Source organism: Dendrobates tinctorius, unplaced genomic scaffold (assembly GCF_039654945.1).
Source record: "Dendrobates tinctorius isolate UK_male_01 unplaced genomic scaffold, ASM3965494v1 ptg000120l, whole genome shotgun sequence".
NCBI classification, from domain to species: domain Eukaryota; kingdom Metazoa; phylum Chordata; class Amphibia; order Anura; family Dendrobatidae; genus Dendrobates; species Dendrobates tinctorius.
The window spans coordinates 10,830,211-10,856,919 of NW_027361788.1; the positions used below are offsets into that span (position 1 = coordinate 10,830,211).

The following is a 26,709-nucleotide window of genomic DNA, read 5'->3' on the forward strand; positions in this document are numbered from 1 at the left end:
TATTATTACAGCTCTGCAGTCAGATATTTGAATTACAACTTAAAAAAATAAGTAAATCGTAATTTCTCACTCCAAAACTGCTCTAGGCAAGGAATTTTTGTAGATAAAGGTATGCCTAATTCATCAAAACACATTTTGATAAATTTGGTGCAAAATTAGACAATACAGCCACAAGTAAAGCTTACTTTAAATGGAACCTGTTAGGCGATTCATGCTGCCCATCATTAATCGCAGCCGGGCTGTACAGTTGAAGATCCCCTGGCCAGCTCTTCCCAGTGCTTCTGCAGATGATTAACAGGTATCTATCTCACGTGTGCATGCGGAGAGACCAGTCAGTCACCTGCAGTAGCACTGGGAAGAGCTGGACATGGGAGGAGCTGGACTAGTTTTGTCTCTCCCTATGGTCCCAGGCCAGATCTTCAAAGTTATTTCTCTTCTGAAACGCCTCTGAAAATACTATATCTGGCCACAGATTCCCTTAATGATAATTTTTTACCCAAAAACTACACAGTGGATAGCTTAACTTATACCAGGACTACACATAATGATGGTTTTTATACAGTATTCCAAACCTTAAAATTATCTAGTACTGCATGTGTATATGTATGTGTGTGTGTGTGTATATGTATGTGTGTGTGTGTAATATATATGATTGTGATGTGACTGGTGGTCACGTGGTTAATAGGAGGTATGTATCATAGGGATGGCAGCTCCCTGTGATGTAGCCCGGAGTGTTTTTCTTAAGTGTACGTACATATTTAAGTAGTTGTTGTTCACATTTGTATCCGGGCTACGGGTCGCTATGAGAGTTGGGAGGGTCTGGCTATCCATGTGCCTCACTCTGTGGTGAGGGGGCTCACTGTACCCTGTTTTGCCTGAAGGGGTGTGTGTGGTTGTGAATTTTGAGGACCTGTGATGAGGTCATGAACATGTGACTAGCCATGTGATAGGTAACTGGGAGTGGTTACAGGCTATCTAAGGAAGGTGTGTTGCACATGTGTGAGAGTGTGTTAGAAGTCTGTCAGCCTGGACAGAGCTCCCATGTTCCAGGCTCGGACGTTGCATAGCCTGGGGAAGCCGTGCCGACGAGTCCGAGCCAAAAGGAGCGGATGGTCTTGAAAACCATGTGATACTGATCGGGGTCAGTGAGAAGTGCTTACAGGATACCTCTGAGGGTAAGAGGGATCTGGGAACCTGCATCGCCAGCAGTTAACCGAATGAAGTCCGTGTTACACTGACCGGGGTCAGAAAGAGACTGTATTTTGTGCTATGTTTGCTGGATACCTCTGAAGATAAGAGGCATCCGGGAAGCTGTGTGGCCGAGACCAACAGGTAACGGACCGGTGTCCGTGTGTTACTGGCCGGGGTCAATGTGAGGCTATTGATTTGTTAAAACTGAATGTTTAACGGACAGTGTAATGGCTGATGGAACTGTCTAAATAATAAACCAAAATGGACTCGTTTGAACCCTGAGCGTGCCAGTGTTTACCTCAAAGACCTGCAAAGTGAGTAATCCCTGTCCACTCACAGACAGTGTAGAACGTTACAATATATACATCTGGCAGCAATTCCATTCCAGTGTCAGTTGATTTTGAACCAGAGTACACCTCATTCTACTTAATGTGCTTCTGATTAGGTGATCACCTGAACAAAATCTTATTTAACAAAGGAAAGTATTAAAAAACCCTACTGTGGTGTTCACAATCCTCTTGCAATAGGACAAGCTGGATGGCAAAACAAGTGCTAGTAAGATCCCAAAAAGTAATAGAAATGAAAAAATAACTTTTAACCATGCCAAAGGAGTTGAAAAGAAAAGTCTTGAGTGAGGAAAAGAAAGGCTCAATTCTGGCTTTACTGGCAGAGGGATACAGTGAGCATCATGTTGCCTCCACCCTTTGAATTTCTAAGACTATAATCCATTACAACGAAGTCAAGCAGCAGACATTGGTGACAACAAAGCTACAGACCGGCAGAGGGCGAAAACGACTCTCCACTGACCGGGATGACCGTCATGTTATTCAAATGTCACTCAGCAACCGCAGGATGACATCAAGTGACCTACAAAAGGAATGGCAAATGGCAGCTGGGGTGAAGTGCACGGCAAGAACCGTTCATAACAGGCTCCTAGAGGCAGGGCTCAAGTCATGTAAAGCTAGAAAAAAAGCCTTTCATCAATGAGAAGCAAAGGAGAGCCAGCTGAAGTTTGCCAAAGACCATAAGGATTGGACCATAGAGGACTGGAGTAAGGTAATTTTCTCTGATGAGTCTAATTTTCAGCTTGGCCCAACAACTGGTCGTCTAATGGTTAGACAGAGACTTGGAGAGGCATACAAGCCACAGTGTCTTGCATCCACTGTGAAATTTGGGGGAGGATCGGTGATGATCTGGGGATGCTTCAGCAAGGCTGTATTTGGGCAGGTTAATCTTTGCGAAGGAAGTATGAATCAAGCCCCATACAAGGTTGTCCTGGAAAAACAGTTGATTCCTTCTGCTCAGGCAATGTTCCCCAACTCTGAGGACTATTTTTTCCAGTTGGACAATGCGCCATGCCACACAGCTACATCAATCAGTGTGTGGATGAAGGACCACCACATCAAATCCCTGTCATGGCTAGCCCAATCTCCAGAGCTGAACCCCATTGAAAACCTCTGGAATGTAATCAAGAGGAAGATGGATAGTCACAAGTCATCAAACAAAGAACAACTGCTTAGATTTTTGTACTATGAGTGGCATAAGGTCACCCAAAAGCAGTGTGAAAGACTGGTGGAAAGCATGCCAAGACGCATGAAAGCTGTGATTAAAAATCATGGTTATTCCACAAAATATTGATTTCTGAACTCTTCCTGAGTTAAAACATTAGTATTGTTGTTTGTAAATGATTATGAATTTGTCTTCTTAGCATTATATTAGGTCTGGAAGCACTGCATTTTTTGTAATTTTGACCTTTTCTCATTTTCTGAAACTAAATACAAAATTTAGTGGTATCTTTTTTGCCAAAGCTGTAAATATCTGTATGTATATGTGTGTGTGTGTGTATGTATGTATATATGTATATCCATATTTATTATTTGCTCTGCAAACCTGACTTGTAGCATTGAAAAGACGCAATTGCTAGCTACTCACTTGACTAACTTATTGCTCTTGCTTTTATCCAGTACAGGAGCATTGTTGTGATTTGCGGGTTCCCGGAGGTCAGGTCCCATCAATCAGGGAGTAATGTTCTATCCTAGCAATATGCCATTACGTCTTACGATTATTATTACACCGCATTGTGGGAACACTAAACCTATAAATAAATGTTTAAATTAAACAAGAAATATAGCCGCCCTTGCTGCCGCTGCTGCGGAATTTTCTGCTGGATCCTAAAACTGCCAGACTTGTAGAAATCCTGCAGATTAACACAGGATTTAATTTCTTGCAGATCTTTTCTTACCCTCGCTAAACCCTTTATTTAAGAGGAGGCAGGGCTTTTATCGTAATTCATATAAAGAAAAAGGGGGGAGGCTCCTGCTGCAGACAGACACAAAACAGTAAAGTGGATGAGAGGAAGATGGTCGAGCTCTTGGGACACACAGAGATGATTCTTTTATATAGTTCTCTAATTGTAATATGAGACAAAAGGGGATAAAGACTGGATTAAAGGGGTGTTCTCAAGTTTGGAAGTTATCCCCTATTCATGGGATAAGGGGATCATTTTCCCGATCACCGATCCTGAGAGACAGAACTTTAAACAGACCTGTGGGAATAGATTGGTAGTCAATCATGTGCATGGGAGGGCCGAGTGCAGAGCTCGTCTACCTGCAACCGCCCCAGTGAAGTTGGCCATACACATTAGCCTTATGTCGGCCGAACCTGCCGATATCAACCGGTTCGGCTGAAAATATAATGTGTATTGTGGCGCCGGCCAAATGATGATCAGGTGTTAAGTCGATCAGACAATCTTTTCGGCTGACAGCCGTCTAATGTGTATAGGCGGCATAGACCACTCTTATAATGTGTTTGTTGGGGGATTGCCTTTTATGCTGTTCCCTAATCTAAAATAATAATATATTCTATATAAACTGTTCTTGTAAAACATTGCCCAGAAGTGTCGCTTCGGTGCGGAAATGATGAGGTCACCAGCACCTTAATGGCCAACGTAGTCACCGCTTTCCGCCTATAACCATATAATCTGTACTCGATTAATCCAGCCTGTTAACGTAGCACTGGGCGATCCATAACACCTAATATTCATGTAAAACTATGCAGGAATACGTAAATGTTGTCCCGAGCTTGTAGATATTTCCAACTTTAGTGCTCAGTCATTAACAAGGAATTAACGCGACTCTCGTTATGCCTCTACACGCCATTTATTTGTCTGAAAGAGTTAAAAAAAAAAAAAAAAAGTGCAGCCTTGTTTGGCTCATGTAGATGAGCAACAAATCAATTTTTATGTGGCTGTTTTCCTTTGGTTTAATGTACAGATCCCTAATGAACCCGCTTACTCCCGATGCAAGTTTATTTACAAGCCTGTAAAAGAAAGGAGGGGTGGAAAAAAAAAAGGAGACTTGCACTTTATTTCACAGCGTGATATCATCTTCGGACATAAATAACGGCACGGAACAAAGGCAACGGGCGCAGAACACAAAAGCTGGCATTGTCGATAGTCATCCGAGTACAAGCAAATAAAGTCATCGCTGCCTCAAGGTAGTTAGAATGTAGTGCAAGGTGCAAATTCTGGTGTGCAGTCATGGCAGTCTCGGCTCTTTTTAACCCATTCATTGATTTTACAATCAACAGTAGCTCATAGCCTGATTGAAAAGTGCCTTTTGATGGGTCTAAGACTTTTATTGAGGTATTAAAGATCAATTCAGATGTAAAAGGGAGCAGGTCTCTAGGTTTTTTTAGCAACCCCTTGATATGAGACCAGCTGCCCCTACATTCCTTCGAAAATGCTTTTTATAATGGTACCAGGCCTCTTTGAGCAGTCCGATGGGCGTCTCCGGACCGTGTTCGGGAGTCTCCTCTGTGCCTTCAGTCGCCAACTCCCCTGGTTTGATGGACGTGGATGATTTCATCTATCGTCCATACGGCCTGTTTAACTCCCCTGCCTATGCAGGTTTTGTTCCGTACTGTGCGGGTGCGAGAGATGGACAATTGGGGGACGTCGGCCTCATCAATAAAGCTTGGAAAAGAGGCGATTGCGAGCACAGAGGAGGCATCGGTTCGGAGGCACCCAACGATTAGCTTACAGCCTGGACATTTTTGCAAGGCAATTTTGTAGGTATGCAGGGCAGCTGGACTGATATCGAGAGTTGCACGTTTGCTATTAAAGAGGGTTTAAAGGTGGTGGACATGAATTATATAGAAAAAAAACAGGTGACAGGTTCCGTTTTAAATATTTATGGGAAAATTAGGTGAAAGTCCATATGGCTGCTTTTGGATCGCAATGAAGTTTTTCCTAAATTTCCAGAGCTCCTAACTAGCAGGACAATGTAGAACTGCAGGACCTGCTGAATTATAGGCGCCACCATTCTTTTTTACTTTGGTCGTTAGCGCAGATTTAGATGGAAGTCCCACTCCATGGCATAACTTTTTGTGTTTCTTTTTTCTAGGGTCATGTGGGAACCACTGCCACCAAGAAGATAGATGTATATCTCGCGATGCAATCTAGCCAGGACAAGATGCTGCCCATGACGGTGGTGACGATTGCCAATGCCAAGGTCCATGACCTCATTGGTCTCATCTGTTGGCAGTACACAACGGAAGGACGGGAACCAAAACTAAAGTAACCAACGACCTTATTATTAGTAATAGTACATTTTATGTGTTGGGTCAACAGCAAATAGATTTGCGCTGTTCTGTTCCATCATCCAGTCCCATCCTCCATGGCAGCCAGACCACAGCAGTGTTCAGTTTTGCTGCCTACATCCTCGGCACCTCTGGCATTTGTCAGGTCCCTAGTGACTAGGGTGTTAACTTTCATCTTGACGTCGCGGAGACCTAGCAAACGCCACAATGGCTGCCGAAGAAGTGAAGACTGTTCTTGTCTGGCTGCCATAGAGGACTGCCTGGATGCTGAACCAAGACAGCACAAATCTTTTTGCTCTAGTTATGACCTATCCAGAGGCGCAGAAGATGACAGCCGCAGAAGTGAAGGCTGCTCTTGTCTGGCTGCCACAGAGGAGCAGACCACAGTCTACGCTTTCGATTGTAACTTTTAGAAGTGATCAACTTTTACTGAAAAGGACAAGAAATTATATACTAATGTCTGAGACTCTGGAAGGGAACGTTTTAGCAAAGATCATGAAGCATTCCATTGTGCCTTTTGAATCCAGATAGATTTCTTTTAGAATTAAGCAAAAAAAATTATACACTAGGACCTGGTTCCAGCGACCACATTGTTAGTTCATGACCAGTGGACCAGAGCCCTGCAGTTCTTCGCTTACCTACCGATATCCCCTGCACTTCTTCTGATTAGTACGCACGACGCCATTTCTTTATTGCGGCTCGACACTTGCATAATGTCGTATCGGGTCTACTAATCAGCAGAGGCGCGAGGGGTACTGGCGGGAAGGAGGAGGCTCGCAGGTCTCTGGTCTGGCTAAACATTTTGCTCAACTCTAAAGGCGGATGTATTACTTGCGTGAGGATCGTATTGCAATCCTCGGACTGGCCATCTGCTCTCTTGACCTGAGCGTGACAGCTGCATAGAAATACATGCTGTCACACTCGGGTAAGGAAAGCCTCCGGCCAGTCCAAGGATTACGATGCGATCATCGCACAAGTAATGCGGATGTCTGACTGCACTCTTATTTCTTGGACTGTCTAGTTCGTCCAGATTAGAGACCCTCTTTATAGCCAGTGTTTACTCCGGACTTGGTTTACTAAGCCAGACTCATCCCTTATAGGATAAGTAACCTGTAAATTCACCTTGATGCCTATAAGTGCCATCCCAAATAGCTGCCATGCTTCACCAGCCAGTGAGTACCAGGTTGCACTGACTCGCATCCATTGTTCCGGTTGGCGCGTTTTGGATAGAGGGAGATGGGTTCCCTCACAATTCTTTTTACCCTTTGGAAAAATAACAAGTCAATGAATTAAAAGCTGTTACTCTGCTATCAATAATTACCTCCACAGTAGGGGCTATGGCAGAGTACTTTCCCTTGACAATGACTACTGGCGAGCTGGCTGTGCGAGCGGGGAATGCCATTCATTAGCACACCCGGGTCACCATAGAATTTCAGAAAATTGATACTGACAAATATATTGGTTTTAATTCCACGTTGGCAATACATTCTGTAGAAATGTACAGCCTCCGCTAATATTAATGTGTCATTATTACTTGCCGGATCTAATAATAAATATCTCTTAAGCATGACAAGTTAGTATAGATCAGCCAGAAGGGGCAAACTCACCCTGCCGCCTCCGAAGCAAAAGGTTTTGGAAATTAATTGAGGGAATTTCAAATCAGGTAGCAAGCAAAATAACTCAGTGCCACATTCAATCAATAGCCAGAGTAAATCAGCTACTTTTAATTCCCGAAAATGATCCATATAGATCAAGCGAGCAATTAAACAATTAGCATGCACTTTGAGATTAATTAATTTCCACATCAATCATGCAATTAAAACTGGAGATTCTAAAAGGGGGAGTCTGAGAGCTGCTGTGAGTAGAGGTCCCTGGTTATGTGCAATGAATATTAGCACTGCCTGTGACAACATTGACGTGTTTTAGGCTGTGGATCGTAAAATGCATGAATGCTATATTACAAATACTTTCGCATCTGTTGTGTTTTAAAGGGACAGCAGCCTTTATTTTATCTCCATGCAAGGAAGATGTGTTGATAAAATTGCTGTTTTGTGTCCTTTGATTATATGCTAATGTTTTATTATGCCCCAGCGATCATAATGTTATATATGTGTGGATTTTTATGTCCAGCCCTAATGATGTCATCAGGTGCAGGCACCCCAAGAAGAAGCCGTGCAAGGAAATTGACTGTGAAATAAATAATATACTAATAAATGTCAGTCGGCATGATGATAAAAATGTAGAAATATCACGGACACACTGTGCATGCTTTCAGGCGGCTGTTGGGGCATGTTGGGAGTTGTAGTTTCATTATGGCAAGAGTACTGGAGGTTACCTATCCATGGACATAACTATAATTATTATAAATGCTTTATGTCGGTAAGATCTGTCATCAAAGGCTATAAACCTTTCCAGTTTTTACATAAGTTACCAGGACCCTGTAGATAATAATGACTCGAAGTTTCAGTCTGCAGTTTTCATGCCTTCGTTCATTTTCAGACCCTTGATATATATTTTGTAGCCTGATCCAAGTTTCAGAGTTCTCACTTGTGGGAGTGACTCTACCAGTAATATAGGCTGGATGTGAGTGTCGCGCACAGTGTGGAAAGACTAAGTGCAACACAAAGAGATGAGAGGAAGGGAGCCCAAACACTAGGGAAGGTTGGAGTTGAGACTCCTAGGCAGATCTAAAGTCACCCTGTCTGCCCTAAACATCCCTATATAGGTTTCTGTACCTATCGCCGAACAGGTCCTGTCTGACCCTGGCGATAAGCCCTACTGGGTGAGCACTAGTTGATCCCCCCACTACAACTAAAGACAGCTGGGATAAACAAACAAGGGGAACACTTGTCTTGAGTAGACTCAGAGAGGTAACGCAGACTTCCTCCAAACACCAAAGAGGAAGAAAGCTGACTGCTATAGCTTCAAGCCTCAACAGGGGAAAATGGAAATATCATCGACGATTCCCAAAAGCAGACAGGAAGTCTATAAACACCCAGTCCAGGTCGATTAGAGCCGGGAGGGGGATTAGGTTGCCATTGGGTTCTAGAGTCAGAGGGATTATGAAGGCAGCTGCAAAGCCAACCACAGAGATCTTTTGCAGCCAGATTCAGTGCGACTGTCTGCAGCCCCTGACACATTCGTGACAGTGAGATCTGTGTGGGTGCTGCTGTCTTCAGTAGCCTATATATCGGCACAGCTTCCATCCTGCACTTATTTCATCTTCACATGCTTTCCTCCTTTACTACTAATCAAAATTTCTGGTCGGCAATTGTAGTTTGAAGACTGTGGTGCGCTTTAGTAGGAAACATACCTCCAAACAATAGTGCAACACACCATGGCACTCACTCATGCAATTTAAAGTTTTATTGGTAAGTCAGCATATTAAAAGAAATAGGAAGGACTGTCAACGTTTTGTTTTTTTCCCAGACCTTGAACATGGCATATGATTCATAGCAGATACAGGCACAGTTAGCTCCTGTATTTGCAATGAACCATAGGACATAGACCATGATCAAGATTTTGGACAAACCAAAGCATCGGCATTCCTTTCCATATACTGACTTATCAACAAATCTTTAAATTGCAGATTTATTTTTTAATTGTATCTTTAAAGGGAATCTGTCACCTCATTTTTGCCCTATGAGATGCGGCCACCGCCTTCAGGGACTTATCTATATAACCTGAAAGATAAGAAAAACGAGTTAGATTATACTCACCCCGGGGGTCCGGTCTGGTCCGATGGATGTTGCGGTCCAGTCCCGCGCCTCCCATCTTCTAGCGATGACGTCCCCCTCCTTACGTCTGCCGCGGCTCCTGCGCAGGTGTACTATATCTGCCCTATTGAGGGCAGAGTAAAGTACTGCAGTGCGCAGGTGCCGGACCTCTCTGACCTTTCCCAGCGCCTGCACACTGCATTACTCTGCTCTGCCCTAAATGGGGCAGATATAGTACGCCTGCGCAGGAGTTGAGGAGGACGTCATCGCTAGAAGATGGGAGGGACCGGACCGCGACACCCATCGGACCGGACCGGACCCCCTGTTCTGTATAATCTAACTCGTTTTTCTTATCTTTCAGGTTACATTGGGGGCTTATCTACAGTATTAGAGAATTCTGTAGATAAGTCCCTGATGGCGGTGGCCGCATCTCATACTGGAAAAATGAGGTGACAGATTCCGTTTAAATTGTGTGAGTTCCACAATATTTTGCACTATTCGTTCTTTTCTATGGTATGTTTTCTCTGCCCTCCTTGAGACTGTACATGCTTACTCCTTCTGTTTACCCTGGAGATCTATGTGCAGACCCATTCCCCACCCTACTATTGACTCTAACAGTAGGAGGAGGGATGGTGAGCACAGAGCCATCAGGCACATGAGCTCTGATGGATGTGAAACAGTTTTGGAGATCACTCTGCTACAGTTAATAAAGAATTTACAGACACAATACAGCAGCAAAATGGAAGAAAATGTTTAATGCAGACTATTTAGAATGTAGTTTTAGGAAGCAAATGAACAAAAAAAATACATAAATGAATTCTGTGCAACGGAGAATTTTTTCCCTATATCTTAGACCTCTTTCACACTTCCGTTTTTTTGGTCAGTTGCAATCCGTGAAAAATGCAAAAGACGGATCCGTTTTCGTTGTGACACCAGTATGCCACCGGACCGTTGTTTTGACGGATCCGCTGAAGTCGGAAATGTAAAGGAACAAGGAACCGCAGCCGAGAGAGAGAGAGTTTTTCTGCCGCCAGAACGGGATTTGCGGTTAAATTTCTGGCAAGGAAATTCTTCCGGGCATGCTCAGTGTAAAAAAAAAAAGCGGATCCGTGCAGACAAAAAACGTTTCATTGCCTTATTCCTGTTTCACATTTCCGTTTATCAAAATCCGCCGTTTTGCAAAAAAAAATAAAAAATCCGCCATTTTTTTGGCGGATCCGTTTTTTCCCATTGACTTGCATTAGCGGCGGATTTTGACGGATGGTCATCCGTTGGATCCGTTTTTTGACGGATCCGCCAAAATTTTGGCGTCCTCTGACTTGAGTGGACGGACAATGAAACGTTTTTTTGTCTGCACGATCCGCTTTTTTACACTGAGCATGCCCGGAATAATTTGCTTGCCAGAAATTTAACCCCAAATCCCGTTCTGGCGGCAGGAAAAATTCTCTCTCTCTCTCCTTTTCCAGGCTGCGGCTCCTTTAAATCTCTCTCTCTCTCTCTCTCTCTCTCTCTCTCTCTCTCTCTCTCTCTCTCATGGTGGCATACTTTGGTGTCACAACGGAAACGGGTCTTTCTTTTGCATTTTTCCACGGATTGCAACTGACCAAAAAAACGGAAGTGTGAAAGAGGCCTTAAGAGTTTGTACAATTCATTGATTTGCTCAGTCATGTTTTGTTAGAGGGGTCCCCTGACAATAAGTCAGTTTTTTTTTTTTTTTTGCTGGGACTTCCAGCAATCGGTCTTATTGGTGGGGAAATCGAACTACAAGTATTCAATTTCCCTGCAGTGCCTCCACAGGGGAAGTTAAGCATTACACAGTTCAATTGAAAATCAATAGACTGTTTAATGCATCAACTTTCTTGGCTCTCCATAGTAAGTGCAGCTCTTTGTAGCATTCCCACATACTGTAGCTTGTAGGTATTATTGAACCATGAACAACTCTTTATCAAAGGGGTTTTCTCATGATTTTAAATAGTTGAACTTGCTTAAAAAACAGCAACTTTGCGATATGCCTCATATGATAAATCTTCTCCGTTCTCAAGTAATATAATAATAAATTTTATTTCTATAGCGCCGACATATTCCCCAGCACTTTTCATTTCAGAAGGGACTTGTACAGACAATAGACATTACAGCATAACAATAATCACATAGATCATAACAGATACCAAGAGGAATGAGAGCCCTGCTCGCAAGCTTACAGTCTATGAGGAAAAAAGGGAGACACGAAAGGTGGGTGGTAACAGTTGCCTTCATTGTTCGGACCAGCTCTCATCACATCCCCTTTTTAAAAGTGTGCAGAACAGTGAAACTCAAACAACTTTGCAACTTTTTCATGCCAGAACATTGGCTAGATAAATTTCCACCTATACTAGTTTGATATTTTGGATGAAGAAATATTTAGATTTCAGATGGATTTTTTTTTTGTTTCTAAAAACCTCTGTCCTCCGAGCTGTAGTTTGTTTTAAAATAACAAAGAAGAAAAAAAACAAAAAAAAAAATCAAACTGAGCTTTTATTCACCATCCCTGGGTCTAGCTAATATAATGTTAAGTGTGTAACAGTACAGACGCAGAGGGCTAATGGATGCATAAAGCATGTGGGAACATGATGCGGGGAACTTGGTTATGGTAAAAACTTTTGGCTGTGCCACATAGGGATAGATTAGGTTAATGTGTTGAGGCGGTAGGCCAGTCTGAATTGAGTTTTCAGGGCACGCTTAAAATTGTGGTGATTGGGGACTAATCGTATTGACCTGGGAAGTGCATTCCAAAGAATTGGCGCAGCACGTGTATAGTCTTGGAGACGGGAGTGGGAGGTTCTGATTATTGAGGATGCTAACCTCAGGTCATCAACAGAACGGAGAGCGCGGGTAGGATGGTATACTGAAACAAGGGAGGAGATGTAGGGTGGTGCTGAGCCATGAAGAGCTTTGTTGGTGAGGGTAATAAGTTTGTACTGGATTCTGGAGTGGATGGGTAGCCAGTGTAATGACTGGCACAAGGTAGAGGCATCGGTGTAACGATTGGCGAGGAATATGATCCTGGCAGCAGCATTCAAGACAGATTGGAGGGGGGAGAGTTTGGTAAGAGGGAGACCGATTAGAAGAGAGTTACAATAGTCGAGACGAGAATGAATAAGAGAAACAGTAAGAGTTTTTGCGGAGTCAAAAGTAAGAAAAGGTCGAATTCTAGAAATGTTTTTGAGGTGCAGATAACAAGAGCGAGCCAGTGATCGTATGTGGGGGACTAAGGAAAGCTTGGAGTCAAGCATGACCCCAAGACAGCGGGCATGTTGCTGGGGAGTAAAAGTGGAACCACACAAGGAAATGGCAATGTCTGGTATAGGTACATTAGTAGCAGGTGGAAACACAAGGAGTTCAGTCTTTGACAGGTTCATTTTCAGATATAGTGAGGACATGATGTTAGACACAGCGTTTAGACAATCGTTGGTGTTTTCTAGAAAGGCAGGCGTGATGTCAGGAGAAGAAGCATATAATTGGGTGTCATCAGCATAGAGATGGTACTGGAAACCAAATCTACTGATTGTTTGACCAGTAAGGGCAGTATACAAAGAGAAGAGCAGGGGGCCTAGGACTGATCCTTGAGGAACCCCAACAGTAAGGGGAAGATGAGAGGAGGAGGAGCCAGCAAAAGATACAGTAAAGGAGCGGTCAGAGAGATAGGAGGAGAACCAGGAGAGAACGGTGTCCTTGAGGCCAATGGAATGGAGCATAGTGAGTAGGAGCTGATGATCCACAGTGTCGAATGCTGCAGAGAGATCCAAGAGAATTAGCATGGAGTAATGACCATTTGATTTAGCTGTTAGCAGATCATTAGAGACTTTAGTGAGGGCAGTTTCAGTAGAGTGTAAAGAGCGGAAATCGGTTGGAGAGGGTCGAGAAGAGAGTTATCAAAGAGATAGCGGATAAGACGGGAGTGGACCAGGTGTTCCAGGAGTTTAGAGATGAAGGGAAGATTAGCGACAGGTCTATAGTTAGCGGCACAGTTTTGGTCGAGGGATGGTTTTTTTAAGTAGTGGATGTATGACGGCATGCTTAAATAAGGAGGGAAAGATACCAAACGATAGAGGTTAAATATTTTAGTTATGTGAGGGGTGACAGCAGGGGAAAGGGACTGGAGGAGATGTGACGGAAATGGGTCACTGGTGCAAGTGGTTGGGCGAGAAGATGCAAGGAGCCTGCTTACTTCTTCTGTGACTGGTTCAAAGTCAGAGAGTGAGCTAGATGCAGTGGGGGAGGGAGGACAGTGCATGGTATGAGGTGATTGGGAGATAATTTCCTGTCGGATCTGGTCAATTTTTTCTTTGAAGTAATTGGCCAGATCATCAGCTCGAAGCTCCGTGGTTGGGGCCTGTACTCTTGGGTTGAGTAGAGAATGAAAAGTGTCAAAGAGACGTTTAGGGTTATTGGACAGTGAGGTGATGAGGGTGTTGAAATAGGTTTGTTTTGAGAGGTGACGGGCAGTGTTGTATGTTCGAAGCATAAACTTATAATAGATGAAATCTTCGTGTAGATTGGATTTTCTCCACAGACGTTCGGCGCACCTGGAGCACCGCTGCAGGAAACGTGTTTGCAGGGTGTGCCAGGGTTGTCGCCGTCTGTGTTGTGGTGTTCTATGTGTAGGAGGAGCAAATTCATCCAGGGCACTTTGAAGTGTTTCATTGTAATGCTTCAATGCAGAATCAGGACATGAGAGGGAGGAGATATAGGGGCCAATGAAGACTGCAAGTTCTTCATAAGATTCTGGGTGTTAATAGCCTGTATGTTTCTATAAGTATGGACAGTGGGGGTGACCTGAGCAGCCTGGCAGTTCTTGATATAAAATGAAAGAAGGTTGTGGTCAGAGAGTGGGAGAGGGGAGTTTGCAAAATCATCCACTGCACAAAGCTGAGAGAAGACCAAGTCGAAGGAGTTTCCGTCTACTTGCGTTGGAGAATTAGTAAGCTGCGAAAGGCCAAACGAGGAGGTTAGAGATAAAAGGTGAGTAGCAGATGGGGAGAGGGGAAGAGCAATGGGGATGTTGAAATCGCCCATGATGAGGGTAGGGATGTCACAGGAGAGAAAATGTGGAAGCCAAGTGGCAAAATGATCCAGGAACTGATGAGAGGGGCCGGGAGGGCGATACACCACCGCCACTCGCATGGAGAAGGAGGTGTAGAGTCTGACGGCATGGACCTCCAAAAGAAGGGAAGACTAGTGAGGGTACTTGAGGGATAACCTGAAAGGTACATTTTGGTGATAGGAGCAGACCAACGCCTCCACCTGCTCTATTGTGTAATCTTGGGGTATGAGAGAAGTGTAGTCCACCATATGAAAGAGCAGCAGCAGCGGTAGTGTCTGACTGCTCGATCCAGGTTTCAGTAAGAGCCAGAAGGTTAAGAGAATTAGAAAGGAAAAAGTCATGAATGAAGGAGAGTTTGTTACACACTGAGCGAGAAGGGTTTATGAAGGGTTTATTTTTTTTAATCTATAGTTTAGTGCTACATGCCTCTACTGCAGTCTATCAGAGGTGGCCTGTTTCCTAGATTTGGATCATGCTCTCACAAGCTCTTTGCAGTAAGAGCTGCTTGATCCAGCCAGCTTCAGCGTCCCTGAGCTTCTTCAATGTTACAGAGGAAAAACTGCATTGGAAAACGCTCAGTTCAGACCAGAGGCTCAACCATGCTGTTTGTCTGAACTGTCAATCTTCACCAGTCCCCAGCCAGCTGGGAGGCAGCGGAGCGGTGCGCTCCTGAAGGTAGAGGTGAGGATTACATAATTGGGTATTGGAATATGGGTTGTCTAAGCCGGACAGCCGCTTTTAATGGTAGTTTTTACACATTGGTCATTGTCAAGCAGCAATCACACCGCAGAAAAGGTCATCACAGGACGTAAATGGCCCCAGTGCCTAAGGTTCCCCCGCCCCTTGTCTAAACTGTCAATCTTTAAGGTTCACCATTCCCCGGCAATTGGGGAGGCAGGGGAACGGTGTGCTCCTGAAGATTGAATGGGGAATTTATAATCGGCTACTGAAAAATGGCTTTTCTAAGCCGGACAACCCTTTGTAATTGTACATTTGACATGTTGGTCATTGGGCTGAACTGTCAATCTTCACCATTCCCCAGTAAACAGGGAGGGAGGGGAGCGGTAACCTCCTGAAAATAGAAGAGAAGATTTTATAATCGGTTATTGGAAAATGGGTTTTCTAAGCCGGACAACCACTTTAAATGGTAGTTTTTACACGTTGGTCATTGTCAAGCAACATCACACCTTGAAATTTGGTGTGCAACCCCAATTTTGCATCAATTGCTGTTATCAATTCTTAGGCCGTTTTCATCCTCATGCTGTGCACCCTATTATATACCTGGAGTCTCTGGCCTTCTTACAGGTGACCTCGCCGTGATCGTAAGCTTTGGCAGCCGGTGATTTTTTTTGCGGCACATGCTCTCTGCCAGAGAGAAGCACATTGTTTCTGCAGCACATATGATTGAGACGCTGAGCACAGCATATATCATTTTAATGAAACCTTTTGAACCTCTCTCCTTTTATTTGGATGAAGCATTTCCATGGAATGTTTAGCAGGGGATGTTTCCCTCGACGCTCCGCAGCACTGATTTATGGCTCTGTCTCTCCAGCGCAGCAGATTTTATCCACATTACGATCATGTCCCCATTGCCTCACACATGCACGCAAAGAGAGTTTGTACTGCTGCTTTTATGACCACTTGTGGTTGGCGCCTGAGGCTCTTTTGCGGCCATGCCTTATGGTTTCCTGCATACTCATCCCTGCATCTGGCACAATGTCCCATAGTGCCAGCAGGGAACTGATCCAAAGGTTCAGTGCTCAGCTCCTCAATCAGACTGTTTATTTCTGTTACTTAATATCTCAGCAAGCGATATTCTGAAAAACCACACCAATTGCATCCATTCTCCGCTTCCAGGGGTTTGAACCAGAAAGGAAGGTATTAATCAATTTACTCAGTTGAAATCTTAAACTTTATTCCTCATAATTGGAGAATTGTCTCCCTAAGTTCTAAGCGGTTTTCTTTACTTAGTTATCCATCATTTTATTTAAAGATATCATTCATGCTTCTGCCGACATCATAGGGAGAGGCAGGGAGGCAGTACTATTTGTATCTACATCTACAGGGAGACAGTACTATCTACACCTACATAGGGAGAGACAGGGAGGCAGTGCTATCTGTATCTACATCTACAGAGGGAGGGAGTATGATATACACCTACATCATCTACACGGAGGCAGTACTATCTGTATCTACATTTACAGAAAGGCAGTGCTATCTGTATCTACATCTACAGAGGGAGGCAGTATGATATACACCTACATCATCTACAGGGAGGCAGTACTATCTATATTTACAGAAAGGCAGTGCTATCTGTATCTACATCTACAGAGGGAGGCAGTATGATATACACCTACATCATCTACAGGGAGGCAGTACTATCTATATTTACAGAAAGGCAGTGCTATCTGTATCTACATCTACAGAGGGAGGCAGTATGATATACACCTACATCATCTACAGGGAGGCAGTACTATCTATATTTACAGAAAGGCAGTGCTCTCTGTATCTACATCTACAGAGGGAGGCAGTATGATATACACCTACATCATCTACAGGGAGGCAGTACTATCTATATTTACAGAAGGGCAGTGCTATCTGTATCTACATCTACAGAGGGAGGCAGTACTATTTGTATCTACATCTACAGGGAGACAGTACTATCTACACCTACATAGGGAGAGACAGGGAGGCAGTGCTATCTGTATCTACATCTACAGAGGGAGTATGATATACACCTACATCATCTACACGGAGGCAGTACTACAGTCATATGTAAAAGTTTGGGCACCCCTATTAATGTTAACCTTTTTTCTTTATAACAATTTTGGTTTTTGCAACAGCTATTTCAGTTTCATATATCTAATAACTGATGGACTCAGTTATATTTCTGGATTCAAATGAGGTTTATTGTACTAACAGAAAATGTGCAATCTGCATTTAAACAAAATTTGACCAGTGTAAAAGTATGGGCACCTCAACATAAAAGTGACATAAATATTTCGTAGATCCTCCTTTTGCAAAAATAACAGCCTCTAGTCGCTACCTGTAGCTATTAATGAGTTCCTGGGTCCTGGATGAAGGTATTTGTGACCATTCCTGTTTACAAAACAATTCCAGTTCAGTTAAGTTTGATGGTCGCCGAGCATGGACAGCCCGCTTCAAATCATCCCACAGATGTTCAATGATATTCAGGTCTGGGGACTGGGATGGCCATTCCAGAACATTGTAATTGTTCCTCTGCATGAATGCCTGAGTAGATTTGGAGCGGTGTTTTGGATCATTGTCTTGCTGAAATATCCATCCCCTGCGTAACTTCAACTTCGTCACTGATTCTTGCACATTATTGTCAAGAATCTGCTGATACTGAGTTGAACCCATGCGACCCTCAACTTTAACAAGATTACCGGTGCCGGCATTGGCCACACAGCCCCAAAGCATGATGGAACCTCCACCAAATTTTACTGTGGGTAGCAAGTGTTTTTCTTGGAATGCTGAGTTTTTTAGCCTCCATGCATAACGCCTTTTTGTATGACCAAACAACTCAATCTTTGTTTCATCAGTCCACAGGACCTTCTTCCAAAATGTAACTGGCTTGCCCAAATGTGCTTTTGCATACCTCAGGCGACTCTGTTTGTGGCGTGCTTGCAGAAACGACTTCTTTTGCATCACTCTCCCATACAGCTTCTCCTTGTGCAAAGTGCGCTGTATTGTTGACCGATGCACAGTGACACCATCTGCAGCAAGATGATGCTGCAGGTCTTTGGAGGTGGTCTGTGGATTGTCCTTGACTGTTCTCACCATTCTTCTCTGCCTTTCTGATATTTTTCTAGGCCTGCCACTTCTGGGCTTAACAAGAACTGTACCTGTGTTCTTCCATTTACTTACTATGTTCCTCACAGTGGAAACTGACAGGTTAAATCTCTGAGACAACTTTTTGTATCCTTCCCCCTGAAAAGCTATGTTGAATAATCTTTGTTTTCAGATCATTTGAGTGTTGCTTTGAGGAGCCCATGATGCCACTCTTCATAGGAGAATCAAATAGGAGAACTACTTGCAAGTGGCCACCTTAAATACCTTTTCTCATGATTTGATACACCTGGCTTTGAAGTTCAAAGCTCAATGAGGTTACAAAACCAATTTAGTGCTTCAGGAAGTCAGTAAAAAGTAGTTAGGAGTGTTCAAATCAAGAAAATGATAAGGGTGCCCATACTTTTGCACCGGTCAAATTTTGTTTAAATGCAGATTGCACATTTTCTGTTAGTACAATAAACCTCATTTGAATCCAGAAATATAACTGAGTCCATCAGTTATTAGATATATGAAACTGAAATAGCTGTTGCAAAAAAACAAAATTGTTATAAAGAAAAAAGGTTAAAATTAATAGGGGTGCCCAAACTTTAACATATGACTGTATCTGTATCTACATTTACAGAAAGGCAGTGCTATCTGTATCTACATCTACAGAGGGAGGCAGTATGATATACACCTACATCATCTACAGGGAGGCAGTACTATCTATCTACATTTACAGAAAGGCAGTGCTATCTGTATCTTCACACCTACAGAGGGAGGCAGTATGATATACACCTACATCATCTACAGGGAGGCAGTACTATCTGTATCTATATTTACAGAAAGGCAGTGCTATCTGTATCTACATCTACAGAGGGATGCAGTATGATATACACCTACATCATCTACAGGGAGGCAGTACTATCTGTATCTATATTTACAGAAAGGCAGTGCTATCTGTATCTACATCTACAGAGGGAGGCAGTATGATATACACCTACATCATCTACAGGGAGGCAGTACTGTCTGTATCTATATTTACAGAAAGGCAGTGCTATCTGTATCTTCACACCTACATCATCTACACGGAGGCAGTACTATCTGTATCTACATTTACAGAATGGCAGTGCTATCTCTATCTGTATCTACATCAACAGCACTGTCTACACCTATAGTATATAGACGGAGACCATTCTTTATGTATCCACTTATTCGTCCCTACATCCTTAAGAATGATTTCTACAATTTAGATTGTGAGCCCCTCTGGAGGCTGGTTACAGTGTTTGCACAGCGCTACAGAATATGTTGGTGCTAGACGAGCAACAGAATAATATTGAAAACTATAGTTGCCCCCGTTCTGTGCTCTACAGCTGTGACCGCAGTGCAGCCAGACCTTAAGGCTGTGTGCCCATGATGCGTTTTGTTAAGCGTTTCCGCAGCGTTTGAGCCGGATCAGACGCTGCAGAAACGCTTAAAAGATGCATCAAATTAATTAGCATGCGTTTTTGGCTTTTTGTGCCAATGCATGCGTTTTTAAACGCTCAGGAATCGCTTAGCGACTAAAAACGCAGCATGCACATTAATTCCCGCATTGCTCAGCGTTTTTAGCCATCCCCAATGTTCCCAGAAATCGCGTGTCAAAAAACGCATCAAAAAACGAGCAAGAAACGCGCGGAAAAAGACGCGCGTTTTCTGGGAAAGGGGATCCTTTTCCTGGGCGTTTAAAAATGCTAGCTTGGGCACATAGCCTTAAAATGGCAAAAAAAAAATTCCCACGTGTGACGGCTTTGAGCATTCTGTTTGCACCTTTTTGTTCTGTTTTGGGGAACGATAAGAACCAGTACAACTACCTTTGTGGCTTCTAACAATATTATTGTATAATTAGACAGATTTGCCTTTTTGAAGCCTTGAAAATTCCAGAGGGATCATTAATGGTTGCCATATTGGATGTAAACCAGTTTTTGTAAGTAAGCGTATTATTGTGTATTGTGTCACTATTGACTCTCCCTTACTTTATGTTGTTTACCTGCAGTGACAATGTGGACTCATTCTGCTTGCATATTGCAGAAGATGATGGGGAGGTCGATACGGACTTTCCCCCTCTTGACTCCAATGAACCCATTCACAAGTTTGGTTTCAGCACTCTGGCTCTTGTGGAGAAGTATTCATCCCCTAACCTGGCAGCTAAGGAGTCACTATTTGTAAGGATGTAAGTATGCAATCAAATTATTACAGTATGGAAATGAGTAAAACAAAGCACAAATCTACTAGTACAGTAAAAGTTGGGCTTAAAAGCAGCATGTTACAACTAGGGTTTTAGTAATGCTTAGTCTCTGCTTTCTCCTTCTCTCTGCTCTCACTATTGTTCTCCCTGGCTTCTCTGTCATGTTCTTTTTTTCAACATGACATGATACATAGGTAAAAAGTCTTCCTTTCCCTTCCATCATTTGCAGGGAGATACCAGGACACAGTACTCTCTGCATCTGTAGTATTTACTGAGCAAGAAAGGCTGGCAGTACTATCTGTAATCACAATATTTAGGCTGTGTGCCCACTTTGCATTTTTTTAAGCGTTTTTGATGCGTTTTTCGGGGTCACACCGTATCAAAAGCGCTTAAAAGAAGCATCTCATTCATTTTGATGCATTTTGGCTTTTTTGTGCCAATGGATGCGTATTTTACCACTAAGGAAACACTTAGCGGTAAAAAACGCAGCATGTTCATTAATTTCCGCTTAGGTCCGCGTTTTTGGCTATTTCCTATAGTCCAAAAGATGCGTGGAAAAAACAGCATCAAAAACGTGCGTTTTTTGTGGAAAAAAACGCGCGTTTTCTGGGAAGGAGACCCGTTTCCTGAGCGTTTAAAAACGCTGACGTGGGCACATAGCCTTACAGAAACATGGAGAATCCTTATTATTTGTAAACACGTCATTTACCGAAACAGACAGGCGACCTCTACATAATTTACAGAGTGACTCCAAGGTAGCACTGTCTGTGTCTACAGAGAGAGACACTGAAAGGTAGCACTGTCTGTGTCTACAGAGAGAGACTGAAAGGTAGCACTGTCTGTCTACAGAGAGAGAGACACTGAAAGGTAGCACTGTCTGTCTACAGAGAGAGAGAGACACTGAAAGGTAGCACTGTCTGTGTCTACAGAGAGAGAGACACTGAAAGGTAGCACTGTCTGTGTCTACAGAGAGAGAGACTGAAAGGTAGCACTGTCTGTGTCTACAGAGACACTGAAAGGTAGCACTGTCTGTGTCTAGAGAGAGAGACACTGAAAGGTAGCACTGTCTGTGTCTACAGAGAGAGACACTGAAAGGTAGCACTGTCTGTGTCTATAGAGAGAGACACTGAAAGGTAGCACTGTCTGTGTCTACAGAGAGAGACTGAAAGGTAGCACTGTCTGTCTACAGAGAGAGAGACACTGAAAGGTAGCACTGTCTGTCTACAGAGAGAGAGACACTGAAAGGTAGCACTGTCCGTGTCTACAGAGAGAGAGACACTGAAAGGTAGCACTGTCTGTGTCTACAGAGAGAGAGACTGAAAGGTAGCACTGTCTGTGTCTACAGAGACACTGAAAGGTAGCACTCTCTGTGTCTAGAGAGAGAGACACTGAAAGGTAGCACTGTCTGTGTCTACAGAGAGAGACACTGAAAGGTAGCACTGTCTGTGTCTATAGAGAGAGACACTGAAAGGTAGCACTGTCTGTCTACAGAGAGAGATGCTGAAAGGTAGCACTGTCTGTGTCTACAGAGAGAGACACTGAAAGGTAGCACTGTCTGTGTCTACAGCGAGAGACACTGAAAGGTAGCACTGTCTGTGTCTACAGCGAGAGACACTGAAAGGTAGCACTGTCTGTGTCTACAGAGAGAGACATTGAAAGGTAGCACTGTCTGTGTCTACAGAGAGAGACACTGAAAGATAGCACTGTCTGTGTCTACAGAGAGAGACACTGAAAGGTAGCACTGTCTGTGTCTACAGAGAGAGACACTGAAAGGTAGCACTGTCCGTGTCTACAGAGAGAGAGACACTGAAAGGTAGCACTGTCTGTGTCTACAGAGAGAGAGACTGAAAGGTAGCACAGTCTGTGTCTACAGAGACACTGAAAGGTAGCACTGTCTGTGTCTAGAGAGAGAGACACTGAAAGGTAGCACTGTCTGTGTCTACAGAGAGAGACACTGAAAGGTAGCACTGTCTGTGTCTATAGAGAGAGACACTGAAAGGTAGCACTGTCTGTCTACAGAGAGAGATGCTGAAAGGTAGCACTGTCTGTGTCTACAGAGAGAGACACTGAAAGGTAGCACTGTCTGTGTCTACAGCGAGAGACACTGAAAGGTAGCACTGTCTGTGTCTACAGCGAGAGACACTGAAAGGTAGCACTGTCTGTGTCTACAGCGAGAGACACTGAAAGGTAGCACTGTCTGTGTCTACAGAGAGAGACACTGAAAGGTAGCACTGTCTTGTGTCTACAGAGAGACACTGAAAGATAGCACTGTCTGTCTACAGAGAGAGAGACACTGAAAGGTAGCACTGTCTGTGTCTACAGAGACACTGAAAGGTAGCACTGTCTGTGTCTACAGAGAGAGACACTGAAAGGTAGCACTGTCTGTGTCTACAGAGAGAGAGACACTGAAAGGTAGCACTGTCTGTCTACAGAGAGAGAGACACTGAAAGGTAGCACTGTCTGTCTACAGAGAGAGAGACACTGAAAGGTAGCACTGTCTGTCTACAGAGAGAGAGACACTGAAAGGTAGCACTGTCTGTCTACAGAGAGAGACACTGAAAGGTAGCACTGTCTGTGTCTACAGAGAGAGACACTGAAAGGTAGCACTGTCTGTGTCTACAGAGAGAGAGACACTGAAAGGTAGCACTGTCTGTCTACAGAGAGAGAGACACTGAAAGGTAGCACTGTCTGTGTCTACAGAGAGAGACACTGAAAGGTAGCACTGTCTGTCTACATAGAGAGACACTGAAAGGTAGCACTGTCTGTGTCTACAGAGAGAGACACTGAAAGGTAGCACTGTCTGTGTCTACAGAGAGAGAGACTGAAAGGTAGCACTGTCTGTGTCTACAGAGAGAGACACTGAAAGGTAGCACTGTCTCTGTCTACAGAGAGAGACACTGAAAGGTAGCACTGTCTCTGTCTACAGAGAGAGACACTGAAAGGTAGCACTGTCTGTGTCTACAGAGAGAGAGACACTGAAAGGTAGCACTGTCTGTGTCTACAGAGAGAGAGACACTGAATGGTAGCACTGTCTGTGTCTACAGAGAGAGAGACACTGAAAGGTAGCACTGTCTGTGTCTACAGAGAGAGACACTGAAAGGTAGCACTGTCTGTGTCTACAGAGAAAGACACTGAAAGGTAGCACTGCCTGTGTCTACAGAGAGAGACACTGAAAGGTAGCACTGTCTGTGTCTACAGAGAGAGACACTGAAAGGTAGCACTGTCTGTGTCTACAGAGAGAGACACTGAAAGGTAGCACTGTCTGTGTCTACAGAGAGAGACACTGAAAGGTAGCACTGTCTGTGTCTACAGAGAGAGACACTGAAAGGTAGCACTGTCTGTGTCTACAGAGAGAGACACTGAAAGGTAGCACTGTCTGTGTCTACAGAGAGAGACACTGAAAGGTAGCACTGTCTGTGTCTACAGAGAGAGACACTGAAAGGTAGCACTGTCTGTGTCTACAGAGAGAGACACTGAAAGGTAGCACTGTCTGTGTCTACAGAGAGAGAGACACTGAAAGGTAGCACTGTCTGTGTCTACAGAGAGAGAGACACTGAAAGGTAGCACTGTCTGTGTCTACAGAGAGAGAGACACTGAAAGGTAGCACTGTCTGTGTCTACAGAGAGAGAGACACTGAAAGGTAGCACTGTCTGTCTACAGAGAGAGAGACACTGAAAGGTAGCACTGTCTGTGTCTACAGAGAGAGACATTGAAAGGTAGCACTGTCTGTGTCTACAGAGAGAGACACTGAAAGATAGCACTGTCTGTGTCTACAGAGAGAGACACTGAAAGGTAGCACTGTCTGTGTCTACAGAGAGAGACACTGAAAGGTAGCACTGTCCGTGTCTACAGAGAGAGAGACACTGAAAGGTAGCACTGTCTGTGTCTACAGAGAGAGAGACTGAAAGGTAGCACTGTCTGTGTCTACAGAGACACTGAAAGGTAGCACTGTCTGTGTCTAGAGAGAGAGACACTGAAAGGTAGCACTGTCTGTGTCTACAGAGAGAGACACTGAAAGGTAGCACTGTCTGTGTCTATAGAGAGAGACACTGAAAGGTAGCACTGTCTGTGTCTACAGCGAGAGACACTGAAAGGTAGCACTGTCTGTGTCTACAGCGAGAGACACTGAAAGGTAGCACTGTCTGTGTCTACAGCGAGAGACACTGAAAGGTAGCACTGTCTGTGTCTACAGCGAGAGACACTGAAAGGTAGCACTGTCTGTGTCTACAGAGAGAGACACTGAAAGGTAGCACTGTCTTGTGTCTACAGAGAGACACTGAAAGATAGCACTGTCTGTGTCTACAGAGAGAGACACTGAAAGGTAGCACTGTCTGTGTCTACAGAGAGAGACACTGAAAGGTAGCACTGTCTGTGTCTACAGAGAGAGACACTGAAAGGTAGCACTGTCTGTGTCTACAGAGAGAGACACTGAAAGGTAGCACTGTCTGTGTCTACAGAGAGAGACACTGAAAGGTAGCACTGTCTGTGTCTACAGAGAGAGACACTGAAAGGTAGCACTGTCTGTGTCTACAGAGAGACACACTGAAAGGTAGCACTGTCTGTGTCTACAGAGAGAGACACTGAAAGGTAGCACTGTCTCTGTCTACAGAGAGAGACACTGAAAGGTAACACTGTCTGTGTCTACAGAGAGAGACACTGAAAGGTAGCACTGTCTCTGTCTACAGAGAGAGACACTGAAAGGTAGCACTGTCTGTGTCTACAGAGAGAGAGACACTGAAAGGTAGCACTGTCTGTGTCTACAGAGAGAGAGACACTGAAAGGTAGCACTGTCTGTGTCTACAGAGAGAGAGACACTGAAAGGTAGCACTGTCTGTGTCTACAGAGAGAGAGACACTGAAAGGTAGCACTGTCTGTGTCTACAGAGAGAGAGACACTGAAAGGTAGCACTGTCTGTGTCTACAGAGAGAGACACTGAAAGGTAGCACTGTCTGTGTCTACAGAGAGAGAGACTGAAAGGTAGCACTGTCTGTGTCTACAGAGAGAGAGACTGAAAGGTAGCACTGTCTGTGTCTACAGAGAGAGAGACTGAAAGGTAGCACTGTCTGTGTCTACAGAGAGAGAGACTGAAAGGTAGCACTGTCTGTGTCTACAGAGAGAGAGACTGAAAGGTAGCACTGTCTGTGTCTACAGAGAGAGAGACTGAAAGGTAGCACTGTCTGTGTCTACAGAGAGAGACACTGAAAGGTAGCACTGTCTCTGTCTACAGAGAGAGACACTGAAAGGTAGCACTGTCTGTGTCTACAGAGAGAGAGACACTGAAAGGTAGCACTGTCTGTGTCTACAGTGAGAGAGACACTGAAAGGTAGCACTGTCTGTGTCTACAGAGAGAGAGACACTGAAAGGTAGCACTGTCTGTGTCTACAGAGAGAGAGACTGAAAGGTAGCACTGTCTGTGTCTACAGAGAGACACTGAAAGGTAGCGCTCATGAAAAGAGAAGGAAGATCCGGCACTGGAGACTTAATAAAATCCACGATAAGTTTTATTCACATAATTTCATGATAAAACCATAAAGGGGAAAACAGACCCTCATGTCTCTGAGGAAGAACCTGGTGTAAGGTTCGAAACGCGTCAGGCGTGGGGGGTCTGTTTTCCCCTTTATGGTTTTATCATGAAATTATGTGAATAAAACTTATCGTGGATTTTATTAAGTCTCCAGTGCCGGATCTTCCTTCTCTTTTCATGTTTGCAACACATGGTGGTCAGCCATTTGATCCCTAGGCACGACCGGCTTACAGGACTATTTTGGTGAGCACAAATTTCCCTTTCCCCTTCCTAATTTTCTGAAAGGTAGCGCTGTCTGTGTCTACAGAGAGAGAGATTGAAAGGTAGCACTGTCTGTCTACAGAGAGAGACACTGAAAGGTAGCAATGTCTGTCTACAGAGAGAGACACTGAAAGGTAGCACTGTCTGTGTCTACAGAGAGAGACACTGAAAGGTAGCACTGTCTGTGTCTACAGAGAGAGACACTGAAAGGTAGCACTGTCTGTGTCTGCAGAGAGAGACACTGAAAGGTAGCACTGTCTACAGAGAGAGACACTGAAAGGTAGCACTGTCTGTGTCTACAGAGAGAGACACTGAA

The 26,709-nt window shown here is 44.0% G+C and overlaps 1 protein-coding gene across 4 annotated transcripts in view; it reads left to right on the plus strand.

Annotated features, from left to right (window-relative positions):
• Positions 1 to 26,709, plus strand: part of MAPKAP1 (MAPK associated protein 1) — a 262,045-nt gene that overhangs the window by 91,297 nt on the left and 144,039 nt on the right. For all 4 annotated transcript variants that reach the window (XM_073590749.1, XM_073590750.1, XM_073590752.1 and 1 more), the window contains 2 exons: positions 5,595 to 5,767; positions 20,417 to 20,593. In XM_073590749.1, coding sequence (XP_073446850.1) covers positions 5,595 to 5,767; positions 20,417 to 20,593 — 350 coding nt within the window. The remainder of the gene's footprint in view (positions 1 to 5,594; positions 5,768 to 20,416; positions 20,594 to 26,709) is intronic.